Source organism: Opisthocomus hoazin, chromosome 2, assembly GCF_030867145.1.
Source record: "Opisthocomus hoazin isolate bOpiHoa1 chromosome 2, bOpiHoa1.hap1, whole genome shotgun sequence".
NCBI classification, from domain to species: Eukaryota; Metazoa; Chordata; class Aves; order Opisthocomiformes; family Opisthocomidae; genus Opisthocomus; species Opisthocomus hoazin.
The window spans coordinates 32,118,540-32,133,861 of NC_134415.1; the positions used below are offsets into that span (position 1 = coordinate 32,118,540).

The 15,322-nt window shown below is 40.7% G+C and overlaps 1 protein-coding gene across 1 annotated transcript in view; it reads left to right on the plus strand.

The window, feature by feature from the left end:
* The window catches only part of CNIH3 (cornichon family AMPA receptor auxiliary protein 3), a 57,905-nt gene that overhangs the window by 37,425 nt on the left and 5,158 nt on the right, over positions 1-15,322 (plus strand). The window contains exon 4 of the mRNA XM_075413097.1: positions 14,600-14,712. Coding sequence (XP_075269212.1) covers positions 14,600-14,712 — 113 coding nt within the window. The remainder of the gene's footprint in view (positions 1-14,599; positions 14,713-15,322) is intronic.

The window sequence follows — 15,322 nt, forward strand, 5'->3', positions numbered from 1 at the left end:
ATATTCTGTAAAAAAATTAAAAATTACTTACATGGGTGAAAGTAACAGTAATTCAGAGGCATGAGCAATCAGAAGCTTAAAGGGTTGTGGGTTATCACCACAGGTTCAACTGTAGTTAGACCATTCCAAGGAAGAAGATAAGGCTTGATCCTGTGTTTGTGTGGTGCCTGTTTGTCAGTGTTGAATGCACATACTCAAAGCTTGAAAAACCCCCACGATATGTTCAGTGAAACATTACTGAGCTCATTGGATCAGCTAACAGGAAACAAGTTAGCTTTTTAGCTTTTCCTTAGTAGCAGATAAAAACAGTATTTTCTGACTGTGTAGGTTCTTCTGCTTTGCATTTAGAGAAGTATTATGGGAAATCAGTATTTCTAAAAAGTAGCCCTGTCTTTCCTTGTTTATCCTTATTCAGCTGACTTTTTTTTCCTGCATATTTTGGGTGAAGGAGGCTAACCAATGTGCACTAGAGTAGTTGTCATGTGAAATAATTTTTGTACTTTGACTTTGTTAGATTCCAGACCTCCACCTACCAGTAGCTCCCACCATTCTCTGATGCAGCAGCTACAGTGGACATACCCCTTTGAAGGGTGTCCGGTGTCACAGTAGCTGACTTGAATCGACTGATTGTATTCTTTTCTTCTTGATAAATTTTCTGGTTATTATGATGATTACTTTTTCCCTTGTTCTGCCTTGTAGTCACTGGCAAGCCTGAGATAATGTGACGAATTTTAGGTATGTGTTTCTGGATATGTCAGTTGATTGCTTTGGCATGGATTTAGGGATTTACAGATGTGTGACATTCTTTTAGCCAGTCTGCAGGCTGATAGTCATTAGCAGAGTATTTCTGTAAGCCTATAGCATGGTTCATTAAAACACTTAATGTAAGGTTATATAAGCAAATTAGCAAATGTGATGTATAATCACAAGGAATTTTTAAAGTGGTATATATCCATCATATGTAAGAAGGAATCATACTTGCTTCCTGAGGTTGAAAAATCTCATAGGCAGAAACTACAGCAATAAGACAATTAGTTTGTTGCAGAACTGGGAACAGCAGCAATAGCACTACAAAAGGTAAAACTATAAATCTTTCACAACCTCAGTAAAGTTGTTATATTTTCTCATTTAGTTACACTTGACAGAAAAATAAAATGTTGCAGCATATCCACACTAGAGAGATAAGTCTGCGGGGTAAATACATGCTACGTTTGTGGTATGCATTATATTCAGAACCTCCTAACTGGTAGTCAACATTTTGTCTTTGACGTTTAGGTGCTTGTGTTATCTGAGAGGAAAACAGAATTCTTAGTCTAGTCATAAGATATTTTTGGACTATAGAAATAGCAGTAGTATTCTGCCTCCCAGGACCAAGAGGCTGATCTTTCCAGAGTTCTGATGAACTGCTGCTATAACAAAGATTGCAAAGGGAACAAAAAATGGCACCATGTGACATTTTTCCCCATTAATAGTGATTGTTAGAATGATGGAGCACATGAACTTTCTCCACTCTGATTAGAGACCAGAGAGTTCATCTTTGTTACTGATTTCTCAGTGCATGTTGTATTTCTTGATGTATCTAATGCTCTTGCTTTTCATACCTCTTCAATATGAGGTGACATCAATGAGCTGACAGCGTGCACTCGCAGCCCAGAAAGCCAACCGTATCCTGGGCTGCATGAAAAGCAGCATGGCCAGCAGATCAAGGGAGGTGATTCTGCCCCTCTGCTCTGCTCTGGTGAGACCCCACCTGGAGTCCTGCATCCAGCTCTGGAGCCATCAGCACAGGAGAGACATGGACCTGTTGGGAGTGGTTTCAGTGGAGGGCCACAAAAATGAGCAGAGGGCTGGAGCACCTCTCCTATGAGGAAAGGCTGAGAGAGTTGGGGCTGTTCAGCCTAGATGAGAGAAGGCTGCTGGGAGTTCTTATTGCAGCCTTCCAGTACTTAAAGGAGGCGTATAAGAAAGATGGGTACAGACATTTTAGCAGGGCCTGTTGCAATAGGACAAGGGATACCAGTACAGGCTTGGGGTGGACCTGCTGGAGAGCAGCTCTGCGGAGAGGGACCTGGGTGTCCTGGTGGACGACAGGTTAACCATGAGCCAGCAGTGTGCCCTGGCTGCCAAGAAAGCCAATGGGATCCTGGGGTGCATCAAGAAGAGTGTGGCCAGCAGGACGAGGGAGGTTCTCCTTCCCCTCTACACTGCCCTGGTGAGGCCTCATCTGGAGTACTGTGTCCAGTTCTGGGCTCCCCAGTTCAAGAAGGATGAAGAGCTACTGGAGAGAGGCCAGCGGAGGGCTACAAGGATGGTGAGGGGACTGGAGCATCTCCCCTACGAGGAGAGGTTGAGGGAACTGGGCTTGTTCAGCCTGAAGAAGAGAAGGCTGCGAGGGGACCTTATAAATGCCTACAAATATCTGAAGGGTGGGTGTCAGGAGGATGGGGCCAAGCTCTTTTCAGTGGTGCCCAGTGACAGGACAAGGGGCAATGGGCACAAACTGAAGCATAGGAAGTTCCGTCTGAACATGAGGAAGAACTTCTTCCCTCTGAGGGTGACGGAGCCCTGGAACAGGCTGCCCAGGGAGGTTGTGGAGTCTCCTTCTCTGGAGATATTCAAGACCCGCCTGGACAAGATCCTGTGCAGCCTACTGTAGGTGACCCTGCTTCGGCAGGGGGGTTGGACTAGATGACCCACAGAGGTCCCTTCCAACCCCTACTATTCTGTGATTCTGTGATTCTGTGATAAGGATTTTAAACTAGAAGAGGGTAGATGTAGGCTAGATATGAGAGAAATTTTTTTACAGTAAGGGTGGTGAAACGCTGGAGCAGGTTGCCCAGAGAGATGGTAGACGCCCCATCCCTGGAAATATTCCAGGTCAGGTTGGATGGGGCTCTGAGCAACCTGATCTAGTTGAAGATGTCCTTGCTTGCTGCAGGGGGGTTGGACTAGATGACCTTTTAACTATCAGGAGATCCTTCTTATTGAATGGGTGGAAGCATAAACCCGCATCAAGAGACAATGTGGATAACTTCTGAAGAGTTAACATAGAATTAAGTATATAGAAAACATACTGCAGGTGTCCAGGTAGTTAGTCAATACTTTGTCTCTCTGTGACTCAGAGCAATACAGAAGCTTGTACCCAAGCACGTATTGCTGTGTGTAAAATGATTGGAAGTAAATACTACATATTCTTAGAATTATTTTTACCATCTCAGATGCTTCACATGCACACCCCCCCACCCCCCATCTATGCACTGAAATTCAGTGTTTCAAAAGAGAGTTGGTTTATATCAAAAAGCTTTCCGAACGTCCCTGGATTTAGGAAGGGTTTGACTTCCAGTTTGATGTTCATGCTTATCATTCATCTCTAAGATTGAACAACAACGAAAGCAGCTGTGATAGCCCTCTGTGGGCACTCTCAGTCCCTCCTTGACATTGACAGCTTGGAGCAATCTCTGTTTATCGCTCTGAGATGAACAACATGTTGATATTCAAGCACAAACCCATGCGGAATAGACCTGGACTTAGATATGGATTTAAAGTTTACAATTTAGACACCATTTAGATGAAAACTGTGTAGTTCATTGTTGGCGGTTACGACCACGTATGTCTGAATTGGTGTAGAGATTCCCAGTGAAACTCAGGAGATGTTACAAAGGTCAAACTCAAAGTAGAATGAGGGGAAAAATACAAGTTTTTGATTAGACAATTCAGCACATGCCTTCATAGCACTTCACTTGAGCTAGTAATGCTTTACTCCTTGGAAAATTGTCATTTTCTTCCCTTTGGGCCTGGCCATTACTGGGAGAGGACTGTGTCATGAGGGAAGGTGGCAGATACATACATGCAAGAAGTTGGGGTGGCTTTTGCTTGGATCACAGTTTCATTTCCAGTTTTATCAGGGTCTGAACTTTGTATTAACTGGCCTGATAAATAGTATGAGTATGACGCAGTTGTTCAGTAATCCTTTTTTTAGAGGTTTAAACATATGATGTGTTATGGAGACTACAGTGATATTCTGAATTAACATTATCATACGAAAAATCTTCACATTTTACAAGTGTCTTCAGTAAATTCAAAAGAGTGCTTTCAGGATGTTGTATTTGTCTTCTTTCTGGAAGAAAATGCAATACAGGAGCAAATCTTTTGTTATGATTAGGTGGATATTCTGCTGTTGTATGTTTTGCCACTGTTTGAGTTTTGCATTCTTTTTTTATTTCCTTGGTTGGATGCTTTGATCTTTTAAAGACCCTGTTGTACTTCAGCCAGAGATTCCTTTCAGCAAGATTTGGCTCTCCTTTTCTATTATGCTTTCATTAGTGTTTGTCTTGCAGCAATGCTTCCAGACTCAGTAAAGAATAAAGCTTTATTGTGTAAGGTGCTACAAAAACCACATGGTAATAAATATGAAGAGCATTTGTTTATACTCACAAGTCATGTACACAACAGGAAAGGAAGGTTGCACAGCTGATCTGGTGATAGAAATCTTGTTTTCGGAGAGCCTACTTAGTTTTCTTGTTAGCAGGCATAGTTTGAATCTCTTAGTTTTAATTGAAGCTAAAATTTTTGCTGTTTTTGAGGGGTCTCATGGTTCATGGAGTTAATAATTGCATGTAGTCTTCAGTCTCTACAGCAGCTGTTCAAATCCAGCCCACCTGGAATCGGACTCAGACTACTGTAGTCCGACTGATGACTGTTGGGAGTAAAATTATCTTGTGTTGTATGCTTAGAGACTTGTGATGCTTGCTCTACAGAAATACTAGTAAACATAGACAATATGATGAGATAGATCTCTGTCAACATCCTAGTGAGTATGAGCTGCACCCCACTGCTATAGATATGCACACATAATTAGCTCCTAACCTGCCTCAGAAGAAGTTCTGGAGTTTGCATGCAGGCACAGGAATTAAGGATATTGCTGTTTCAAAAGCATTAATTAGATCTGCAGATTTTGTAGGACGTAAGCTTGCCATGCTTTACGAATCCTGTCAGCTAGGACTTGGACTGTCAATATGACATCTTTCATAAAACTAAATTCATTTAAATTCTCTTTTGGTTTGAAGTGACCAAAGACTTTTTAAAGTACATTAGACTCTGAGCATGTGTGAGAGACATAGAACTGTAAAGTTTGTATTTCAGTACTCGCTACTTACTTGAAAAGTACTGCTAAACGGCGGTTGGATGATAAAGCCAACTTTCTTCTGGCCTTCAGAGTGGCTCTGACAAGGTAGTTTTATATTAGGAATGAGTAACTTTTTACACTCTTAGGATAAAATTGGAAGTGAGCTAAGAAGGTATTAGTGTGCAATTTGTAGTTTAATGAAATTATGACTTACGGATGAGTTATTTGGTACAGCATCTCTTATTAGTGGAAAGAGACATGAGAAATTTTAAATCTCCTATTCATGTAAACAGGGAGGCTGTCCATTGGACGAACAAGTGAAAGAAGAATGTCGCTTGACAGGGGAAGTGCAGATATGGGAAAAGCAAGTAAAATCTTTTTAACTGAATTATTGTACACTTTTATTAGCCATGAGTTGGTTTAACTGTTTTCTGCAGTTTGCCTAGAAGAGGACGGAGTTAACATATTGATAGCAATTCACACTTGATAGAGATTTTTTTTGCATCCGGAAACATAAGGGATATAATGATTTTCCCTGAATCTTGCAATATAAATTTGCAATAAAGGCCAAACTTAGACCTTTAGTACCTTTGTTGCTGAGCTGCCTTTTTCTTTTTTGCACTTTGCTGGGAAATTCGCTACAGATCATCTAAAAGCTTCTCTCCTTCCCTCTCTTAAGTCTTTTCTGCCTACTCTTTTGTTACATTTGTTATATATGAAGTGTGGAATGGCATAAAATGAAGGTATGCCCTGTTCAGTCAGTCTCTTGGGCACTCAGATAGTTTTAGTTTCATCAGAAAGAGTGAAACATGGCATGGCAGCTCTTCTGCAGAGCTGACAGTAGAACTGGGACCAAAGAGCTGGCAGTATTTATACTGTATGCACAATAATCCCATAAATGTTGTTTGACTAGAGAAACTGCATCTCTTCTTCACACTTTTTATTTTATTGTAAATACATAGGGTTCATATTTACTAGAAAGATATTACTATTGCAATAAAAATACTGAACGTAATCTGTTCTGTCCTTTCTTTGTACAGTACCATATCTGGAAAGAAAGTCCTTAAGACAGGACTTAAGAATTTAGAGGAAGTATGGTATTTCTGACAGGCAATTCATTCACTACTGACACTCATTGATTATGTGTATTGTGCAAGCGCTACTTTTAATCAAATTTACAAGTTACTGAGTTCAGCAGTTTTCAAAAGTTAGAACATAACAATTGTTATTTTTAGCAGTTGTTACCTAAGGACGTCTGTGTGCTTACCTAAGGGTAATGAAGAGATACATCCTGCTGTGCCTGCACAGGTGTTCAAAACAGGGGTAGATCATAAGGGGAGAAGTTACAAAACTATTGCAGGAGTGAAGGTTTCAAACTTGTGACTCAGTCACAATTTGGTCCTTACCCCACTTTCACTCCAGGGAGGAACTAAGATTCACCAGTGTGATGAGTGATGGAAATTGAAACGTCCTTTGAGGGGAGATATGTACGTTTTTTCATAATATTATTACTCATGAAAATATTTACATATAAAACTATTTTGGGTTACCCAAGTGTATTTTGCTGTTAATCTCATCTTTTAAATTATTCAATAATCAAAGTGGCAAACAAAGTATCACCCTGTAGTAGACGATCTCTTCTTGCCTTCTTCCAGTACTCTTCTGGAGGATATGTAAACATATGTCTTTACACTATCAGAATATCACAAATAACAGTAGAATAAGGCTGAAGATGCAGCAAAAATGTAGAAGAGTAAGTGTTGCCTGTAATGTACTCCTGAGAGCAGTGTACTTCTCAGCTGCCTGGGGCAATGTAATTTATGCGTATGTTCCTCAGAGCTGTGTTGAAGCTGTTGACAAAATATGAATTGCTAATTGACTGTATTTGCTGTAATTTGGTATGCAATAAAGTAAATATTTGCATTTTAAAAAAACTAAAGAAATCGAGGTTAAAACAAATGTCACTATTACGTGTAGCAGAATGTTCACTGTGGATTTAAGTCAGGATCAGACCCTATAAAGCCTCTATGCAATTACAAAAAGCGATATAATACCTAAAAATAGAGTGCAGTGATTTTATATCATACCTGTTACATGGATGAAAATTGTTTCTGCTGGGAGTTAAATGTCCTACCTTGCATTTCGATGCTGATGTTTTCAATAAACCTGTTACAATAGCAGAGCAGGGATTGTCTTTACCATGTCTGCACTGTACCATATCTGCTTCCTTAGACTGACAGCCTTTACATCCCAGATATGGAAACAGCCCTTTAGTGAACACTTAGTTTTCAGCATTTATGAAACTGTCAATCTTAGGCAGACCCCCGGGAGCAGGCCTGAGGGCCCTTCCTGTGCCGTGCAGCTGGCTGAACTTAATTTTAATGATCACGGAGATTTCTGCATTCATAGGCCTGCCTGTGAAATGAGGGGCTGGTTTTCTAGATCCTAATGAACAGCTGTGGTACTAATTGTCCTTCTCACCAGTTTTGGGTGAGTAGACAAAGACAGCATGAACTCTTGGAATAACCCAGCTGCAGGGTGTCCTGGCTGATTGTGTCTGAAACACAATAGTGAGGTAGGGCAAGAAAGCATTTGTTATCCTGTTTCGTGTCAGTGTTGTGAAAATTAGAGACGTTCACACTGCAGGGTTGCTAACCCAGCTCCTGTTACTGGTTCTGAATTAACATTAAAAAAAGAAAAATTGTGAAGATCTCTCCTGATTCCTGCTGAGTGGAAAAGAACAGTTAGCAGAGGAGATACACTTGTAAGATCACAGCACATTTGTCTTAAGGACACGTCTTCCAAGGACAGGGCACTTTTTGAACTGTGTTGGTGCCCTGCAGGACTTATAGTGGAGAAGTCTTTTTTTAAATCCATTTCATAACCTCTTTACCTGTTGGCTGTTATGACCTTCTGTAGGCTCTGCAATACAGAAATATTTATAGATATTCTTGATGAATGTTCCATAAAGACCTGATCTTCCTCTGTCACTCTTGTTAAAGTTATTACTTGTATTATGACAAAGTTTAAATATTCTAGGCATAAACGAGCTCCAGTGGAATCTATAAATTTTAGATATAATTATCCCCATGTTGCAGAAGGCAAAAATGAGACAATGAGAAGTCAAATGATAGGCCTAAATATAGACGTGTTTAGTAGCTGTTATGGAAGGAGCATCCAGAAATCCTGTATTTTAATATTAGATCTGGTACTGTGTTACAGATGGATATGGAGTGCTTTGTGAGAATGATAATTAGGTTCTTTGTGTTATTCATTTCATTGTCTGGTATTTGTGCCTTGGAGTGACATGTTCACATCCACTTAATACTGTTTAAAGAAATTCCAGTAGTGCATTAGAATAATGAAATTTCCTTTACAAAGCATTGGCTTTGTGCTGCTTTGCTTCATTGTGATCCTGAAAGGTGGAGGAGTGAAAACACAGATGTTATATCCTTTCTTTTATTTCTGCCGTTTAGTTGGTCCATAACATTGTGTCTTGCATGCATGCACCATTGTTCTCCCTCAGATAAAATGTAAAGCTGTGTATTTGAACTTAGTAGGATGTTCTTTTGATGATCTGGAATCCATTTTCCAGACATTTTCCTTTCAGCTGGTTGCACACATTTACGTAGCAATCTGCTAAATATTTCTAGAGGTTTGCATAACATGGTTTTGAATTACTTAAGGTGCTTTGGTTGTAGGTTTGTGTTATAACAATTTTAACTATGCAACTGAGTTTGTAAGTGACTGCTGCAAGTGACTAGAGAACAGAGCTTGTTGAGACACGAGCAAGTGTGGATTTTAACAGGAGAACTGAAAGAAATTGAACGTGAAAATTTGGACTGAAAACCTTAGTATATTTACTGTGACAGCATTGTATTGAGCTCTAGGGCAGCCTTTCAGAGGAGGATTTGGAAGTCAAGTAGCTCAAATCATTTAAGGTAGATTAGAAGGATACACTAGCAAATGTAAGTAGGAAGCCTTCCTGTATTTGAACAGTAAATTTAGTGTGTTTCATGTGTTTGATCAATGCAAGCAGTATGTTTAAATCTGTTGCAAATGTTAAGATGCATGATCTGTGTATTTAAATTATACACAGTTGACCCTACTTCTTTGGTTTGTACAGCAGCAGGAGGAAACAGATATGATTTGTTTCAATGTGTGTACATTCCACCTATGTGCGCAGTCTGGGCTCATGCACATACCACTGCTATTTTTCTGTGTGCGTCTGCTTTCTTCACTTGCTTGCACTACACTTCTGACTTTTGTGGTCTCTGTTGTTCAATTAGAAGAATTTCAGAGTCATGAAATAATTGTCTCCATTTGGTCTCACAATCTCTTTAACTCAGCAGCTGATACTCCTCAGTACCCCAGGTTAGCTCTGGTGGGCTGCATTAGGATGGGAATGACAGTGTAGTTAAAATAACTCTTGTGTTCTGAAAACCTTGGGTACATCTCCATCCCATCTTTCCCTGCTACTGATAAGGACAAATTCAGTATGTCAACTTTAGCAAGGAATATGGAAAAAAAGCAGCAAAGTGAGCACCTTAGTGACAAGCTGCAGCTACCCTTTAGTGGAAGTGGGCGCAGCAGCACTGACTGCTGCGAAAAAGAAGCATGATTCCATGCATGCACGATGTTTCCAGTTTCTTGTTGCTTTTAGGTGGATGGAAAAGGGCTTGTGCATTTGTCAGGTGAACAACTTGTTTCCACTTGGATAATCAGCAGAGCTCTTACATTACATGAAGGAGATACAACCTCCATTTCTCTTCAGTTTTTTTCCTTGCCATCTGCGGGAGGAGAAGGCAGGCATTAAGAAGGGAAGTTGTCTCAAGCCTCTAACAGCGTAATAAAGACTTTCAGAAACCCTGGGAAGGGTAGAGTGTCTGATGGCTGGCAATTTCTTTCTACAGTGTAAAATCTGTGGTTACAGTATGGAGGATGGTGTGCACAGATGGAGGCTGATGTAGACCCATATACTTTTTGGGGAAGAGACAGCAATTCCAAGAGAATTACTATTATTTTGTTGCACTTAGGAGTATTAGTCCTAAGCAAAGTGCTGGAAAGAAGCATGAAGTCTTGACATTTCAGTGACTAAACAGTGATTGGGAAAACAGTTTGATTCGCTTGTTACAGTTGATTTTCTAAGCATGAGAATTTAATAGTGCTGATGAAAGGAGACTACTATTCCTGCTATATCATCTTCCCAGTTTTGGTTTCTGTGAGGTATTTTATGTGCCCTGTTGACTGGCGACGCAAACTCTGAGTCATTCCGTGTAAAAATGATACAACGTTCTGTAAAGCAAAATTACATTTGAGAAGGAGGTATCCATATGTGATAAACAGAATAAGGAGGAAAAGTACTGACAGAAAAAGATGGGTTTATCTTTTGTATAAGAACAGCAGAATATATTTAGCAAATAGGAAACTGAATGAAATTATTTTATACTGAGCTTCCTGAGAGATGCCCTTCTGCAGCTGCAGTCTACAGAGGTCTTTGTATTCCTGTAAAGACAAAGAAACTTTTGACAGGTTCTTCAGTGCTTGTTTTACCATTCTTCAGTTCAGCCAAACCTGGATGTCTATACACAGCAAAGCCTGCCTTATTTTTCTTTTTTTTTTTTTGGAATTAGAGGGGAAGAATCTATCTACATGTGCATGTATGTGTGTACTACTTTGTATGAGGCTGTATTAAATATTTATGGTGAGATGGTAATGATATGAGTATGATATCCACCTAAGATTTTACATATTAAATGCAAATGATGGACTGTGAATAAGGATTTTCAATATTTACAGGTTTACTTAAATATATGTATCAGAGCAAAAATTAGAAAGGTATAGTAGTTTCCTTCCCTTGCTTGTGTTACAGAAAAGGGTGTTCCTAGAAGCTGACTTCCTTTTCAAGCTTTCCTGTGGTCTTCCACAGGTGAACGTCAGCAAACAGAATTTCTGGTGATAAATTTGTAATGCCATTCATTGGCTTGGGACTCGAAGTGGCCAAGTTGCAGCCCTTAAGAATTGTGCTGCCTTGACAGTCATCTCTTGTGTTCCGTAACCATCTTGAGACTTCATCTTGAGCAGTGTCAGAAACCAGAGGTAGTTACCTGAATCGGGGTGTTCCTGATTCAAAATAGAAGTATCCTGTTTATATCCTAACATATTTACTATCTGACAGCTTCATTTGCTCTCCCAAAAATGAATTGAAGGTGTTAGTTTAATTCCTTTTGCACAGCTGTCTGTGCAAGCAGTTGACTGCTTCAGCAGAAACGACAAGGATTGACTGTTGCTTGTTTCTCAATCAGCTTTCTTCTTTCCAGGAGCCAAATTCCATGTTTGCTAAAGTTGGTTGAAAGTTTCCACTGGTTTCAGAGGGCATTGTGTAAAACTGCAGGATTATTCTTAGAGCCAAGAACTGAGGCAATGTTATTTTTTAGTTATTTAGTTATTCAGCTGTTCAGTTTACTTTTCCTCACAAGTCTCGCTGTTAGTATCTTTCTGCATTTTATGCTGTCAGTTCTCTTGCCTCCTTTTAGATTTGGTCTCTTAGGTAGATTGCCTGAATATAAACTGTAATTGGCTTTGCAGGCTGGGCTTCTTTGCATGATTTCTCTCAGAAACTGTGATGAGCACTGATCCTTTATTTATTTATGTCCACAGGAAAATATCACTCCAAGAAAGGGGTGAAGAGACATGTATGACCTATTTGTTGTTCTATCAAAAGCATAGGCAGATTTAATTTATACCAGAAACTGTGACTGGAAACGAAGTCTGTTTCTGAGAGTCCACCGCTTCCTTTGTGTCCTTTCTAGCTTCACAGCAGAATTTTTTTTTCTTTTGTTTTTTTATACACTGCGTAAATTTTCACTATGGATTTCCTTCCCTGATATTACCAGCCAGCCCACCGATCAGGCACCAGGGTTGTGTTCTTGCTAAATTCATGGATTATGTTGGAATCAGAAATCAAATATGTGATAATGAATGTAATATGCTTTTAAGTGTTGTGATGTTTAGTGGGTAGATGTACATCACGAAGACCTTTCGTGTCTGCAATTTGTGATGAAGATGAATCATTCTTTGGGGAAAAGTTGTAGTCATATTGTAAATCACATTCTAAAAATGAAAAAAAAATCCAGCAGTGATAAATAACTGCCATCTGGAATCTGAACTATGTGATTGTTATGATTTGTCATCCACATAAGATAAGCTTTTGAGAATGTTTAAGTTGAAGGCGTAGACACAGAGATACCCAAATGTATTAATTACTTGAAGTAGTGAAGTTAAATGAAAGTGAAAAAAATACCTTCCATGTGAGGTGGAAAGATTCCTAGAACCAAGAAGATGGAATTAATTGCAGCACAGCTGTATGGGAATAGGTAGGCATTGGGAGTAGCTGTACAGTAGGTTTTACATTGTCCTAAAACATAGGGCTCACTTTAATTATTTGACAGATGGAAATGAATTTACATCAAAAGAAGCCCCTCAAATGCTTTTTGTGATTTCACTTGTGTTGATGAAGCTCCAAGATGCAGCAAGGGATGTAGATGAACTGTGTATGGGATTGTCTAGCTTCGAGAAAAATGTGCTGCTGGAAATTAATCTCTTCTATGACTTGAATGAAGAAGAGAAATAGAGATTTCTGAGAAAAGGCATTGGAAGTAAATGAGAGAGGAAAGCCAGCTGAGAAAAGGGAAAGCAGAGAAAAAAGTAAAATACCTTTAGAAATAACTGCTCTGAATCAACATCACATAAATTTCCGTTTCTGCCAGCTGCCCACTCACTTTCTCTTTTAATAGAAAGAATCATCTTGGGTCTGAAACGAGAAGTGTGAGGAGCCATGGGAAGCTCAGGAAGTGTGGGCTAGATGAATGGACAGTGAAGTGGATTGAGAACTGGCTGAATGGCAGAACTCAGAGGGTTGCCATCAGTGGCACTGAGTCCTGTGGGAGGCCGGTAACTAGTGGTGTTCCCCAGGGGTCAATACTCGGCCCAGTCTTGTTCAGCTTCTTCATCAATGACCTGGATGAAGAGTTAGAATGTATCCTCAGCAAGTTTGCTGATGACACAAAAGTGGGAGGAGTGGAGGATACACCAGAAGGCTGTGCTGCCATTCAGCATGACCTTGACAGGCTGGAGAGCTGGGCAGAGAGGAACCTGATGAAGTTCAACAAGGGCAAGTGCAGGGTCCTGCACCTGGGGAGGAACAACCCCATGCACCAGTACAGCCTTGGGGTGGACCTGCTGCAGAGCAGCTCTGTGGAGAGGGACCTGGGAGTGCTGGTGGATGACAGGTGCCAGCAGTGTGCCCTGGCTGCGAAGAAGGCCAGTGGGATCCTGGGGTGCATTAGGAGGAGTGTGGCCAGCAGGTCGAGGGAGGTTCTCCTTCCCCTCTACACTGCCCTGCTAAGGCTCCATCTGGAGTACTGTGTCCAGTTCTGGGCTCCCCACTTCAAGAAAGATGAGGAGCTACTGGAGAGAGTCCAGCGGAGGGCTACGAGGATGATGAGGGGACTGGAGCATCTCTCCTATGAGGAAAGGCTGAGGGAGCTGGGCTTGTTCAGCCTGAAGAAGAGAAGGCTGCAAGGAGACCTAATAAGTGCTTATAAATATCTGCAGGGTGGGTGTCAGGAGGATGGGGACAGACTCTTTTCATTGGTGCCCAGCAACAGGACAAGGGGCAATGGGCATAAACTGAAGCATAGGAAGTTCTGTCTGAACATGAGGAAGAATTTCTTCCCTCTGAGGGTGACGGAGCCCTGGAACAGGCTGCCCAGGGAGGTTGTGGAGTCTCCTTCTCTGGAGATATTCAAGACCCGCCTGGACAAGGTCCTGTGCAGCCTGCTGTAGGTGACCCTGCTTCGACAGGAGGGTTGGACTAGATGACCCACAGAGGTCCCTTCCAACCCTGAACATTCTGTGATTCTGAAGTGAGTTTCCTATCTTAGTGGGTTTTAGCTCGCAATGCTGAGTAATGGATTTGATCTCTTTAGGGTGTATAGATCATATCAAAATGGTAAAAGCAGCCTTTTTCCGAGGAGGCTCCTCCAATACAGAAGTGAAGCTTCAGTAATAGCTTTATTGTTTCCTTGCTGAATGCATCAGTAATAAAACTTAGTTCTCTTGAACAGACATTGATTTAGTCTCACAGTGCTTCTGTGAGGGAGGCAGTAATATGATCTACATTTTTTTTAAACAGAAATCTGGAGCACCAGCTAAGACAGTAAGTGATTTTTTTCCCATGCCTCTCAACAAGCCCCTGGAGTATAGCCATGGTTAGAACCTGGACAAACCTGGCACTGCATCTTGTGCTCATTACTCCTAGCCAAGCTGTCTGTCAACTGACATATGTCTAGGGACAGACAGAGACGCACAGGAGACTTGCAGAGATGGTTTGTTTTCTGAAAAACTGCTTAGGTAACTAAAATTGAAGAGGTGTTTTACTGACATCTATGATTTCTGTTCCTTTCTTTTTAGCTCGTGTTGCCGGAGTACTCTATCCATAGTCTCTTCTGCATCATGTTTTTGTGCGCTCAGGAGTGGCTCACACTGGGGTTAAATGTTCCTTTGCTTTTTTATCACTTCTGGAGGTAAGCCCATCTTTTATATGCTGACTGCTTGTTAGCCTTATTTGCCAGCTCAGCATATATGCAGATTGTATGAACTATGAAGTACGGTGATAGGAGTATGGCTGAATATCTTTTGCCTAGAAGCTTTTGCCTAGAAGCAGCTGAAACATACATTTCCAGAGAAGAAATAAATATTTTTCACGAACATTTAGGATGGGTAAAGAAAGCACATAATAGTAAAAATGTGGCTTTAAGTTACTAACTTACGTAAATATTCCAAAGGGTATCAGGATGTCCTCGCCAGAACTGAATGAAAAATTTGAAATGAAATAGGCTGAAATCTGAAAGTGGAAGTTGATGACGCTCTAAATACTTCACAGATGGGGAGTTCACCATAAGGCAGTTCATATCTGAAAGATCTTGGACCTATTCATTCAGCCCTAGCAAGGAAACCTTTCCATTGGAGTTGTGAAATAGAGCAGGTGGACAGAATTTTGCTTCTCATCTTCTTTGGCAGCTTTATGCTTTTTTTTTCCCAGTATAAAATAAGTTGTTTCTTGGTGTATGGTAGGGAATTTCTGTTCTGCAAGAGAAGTCTCTGTCAGAGACTCTTGGAGTAGGGATTGCAGTA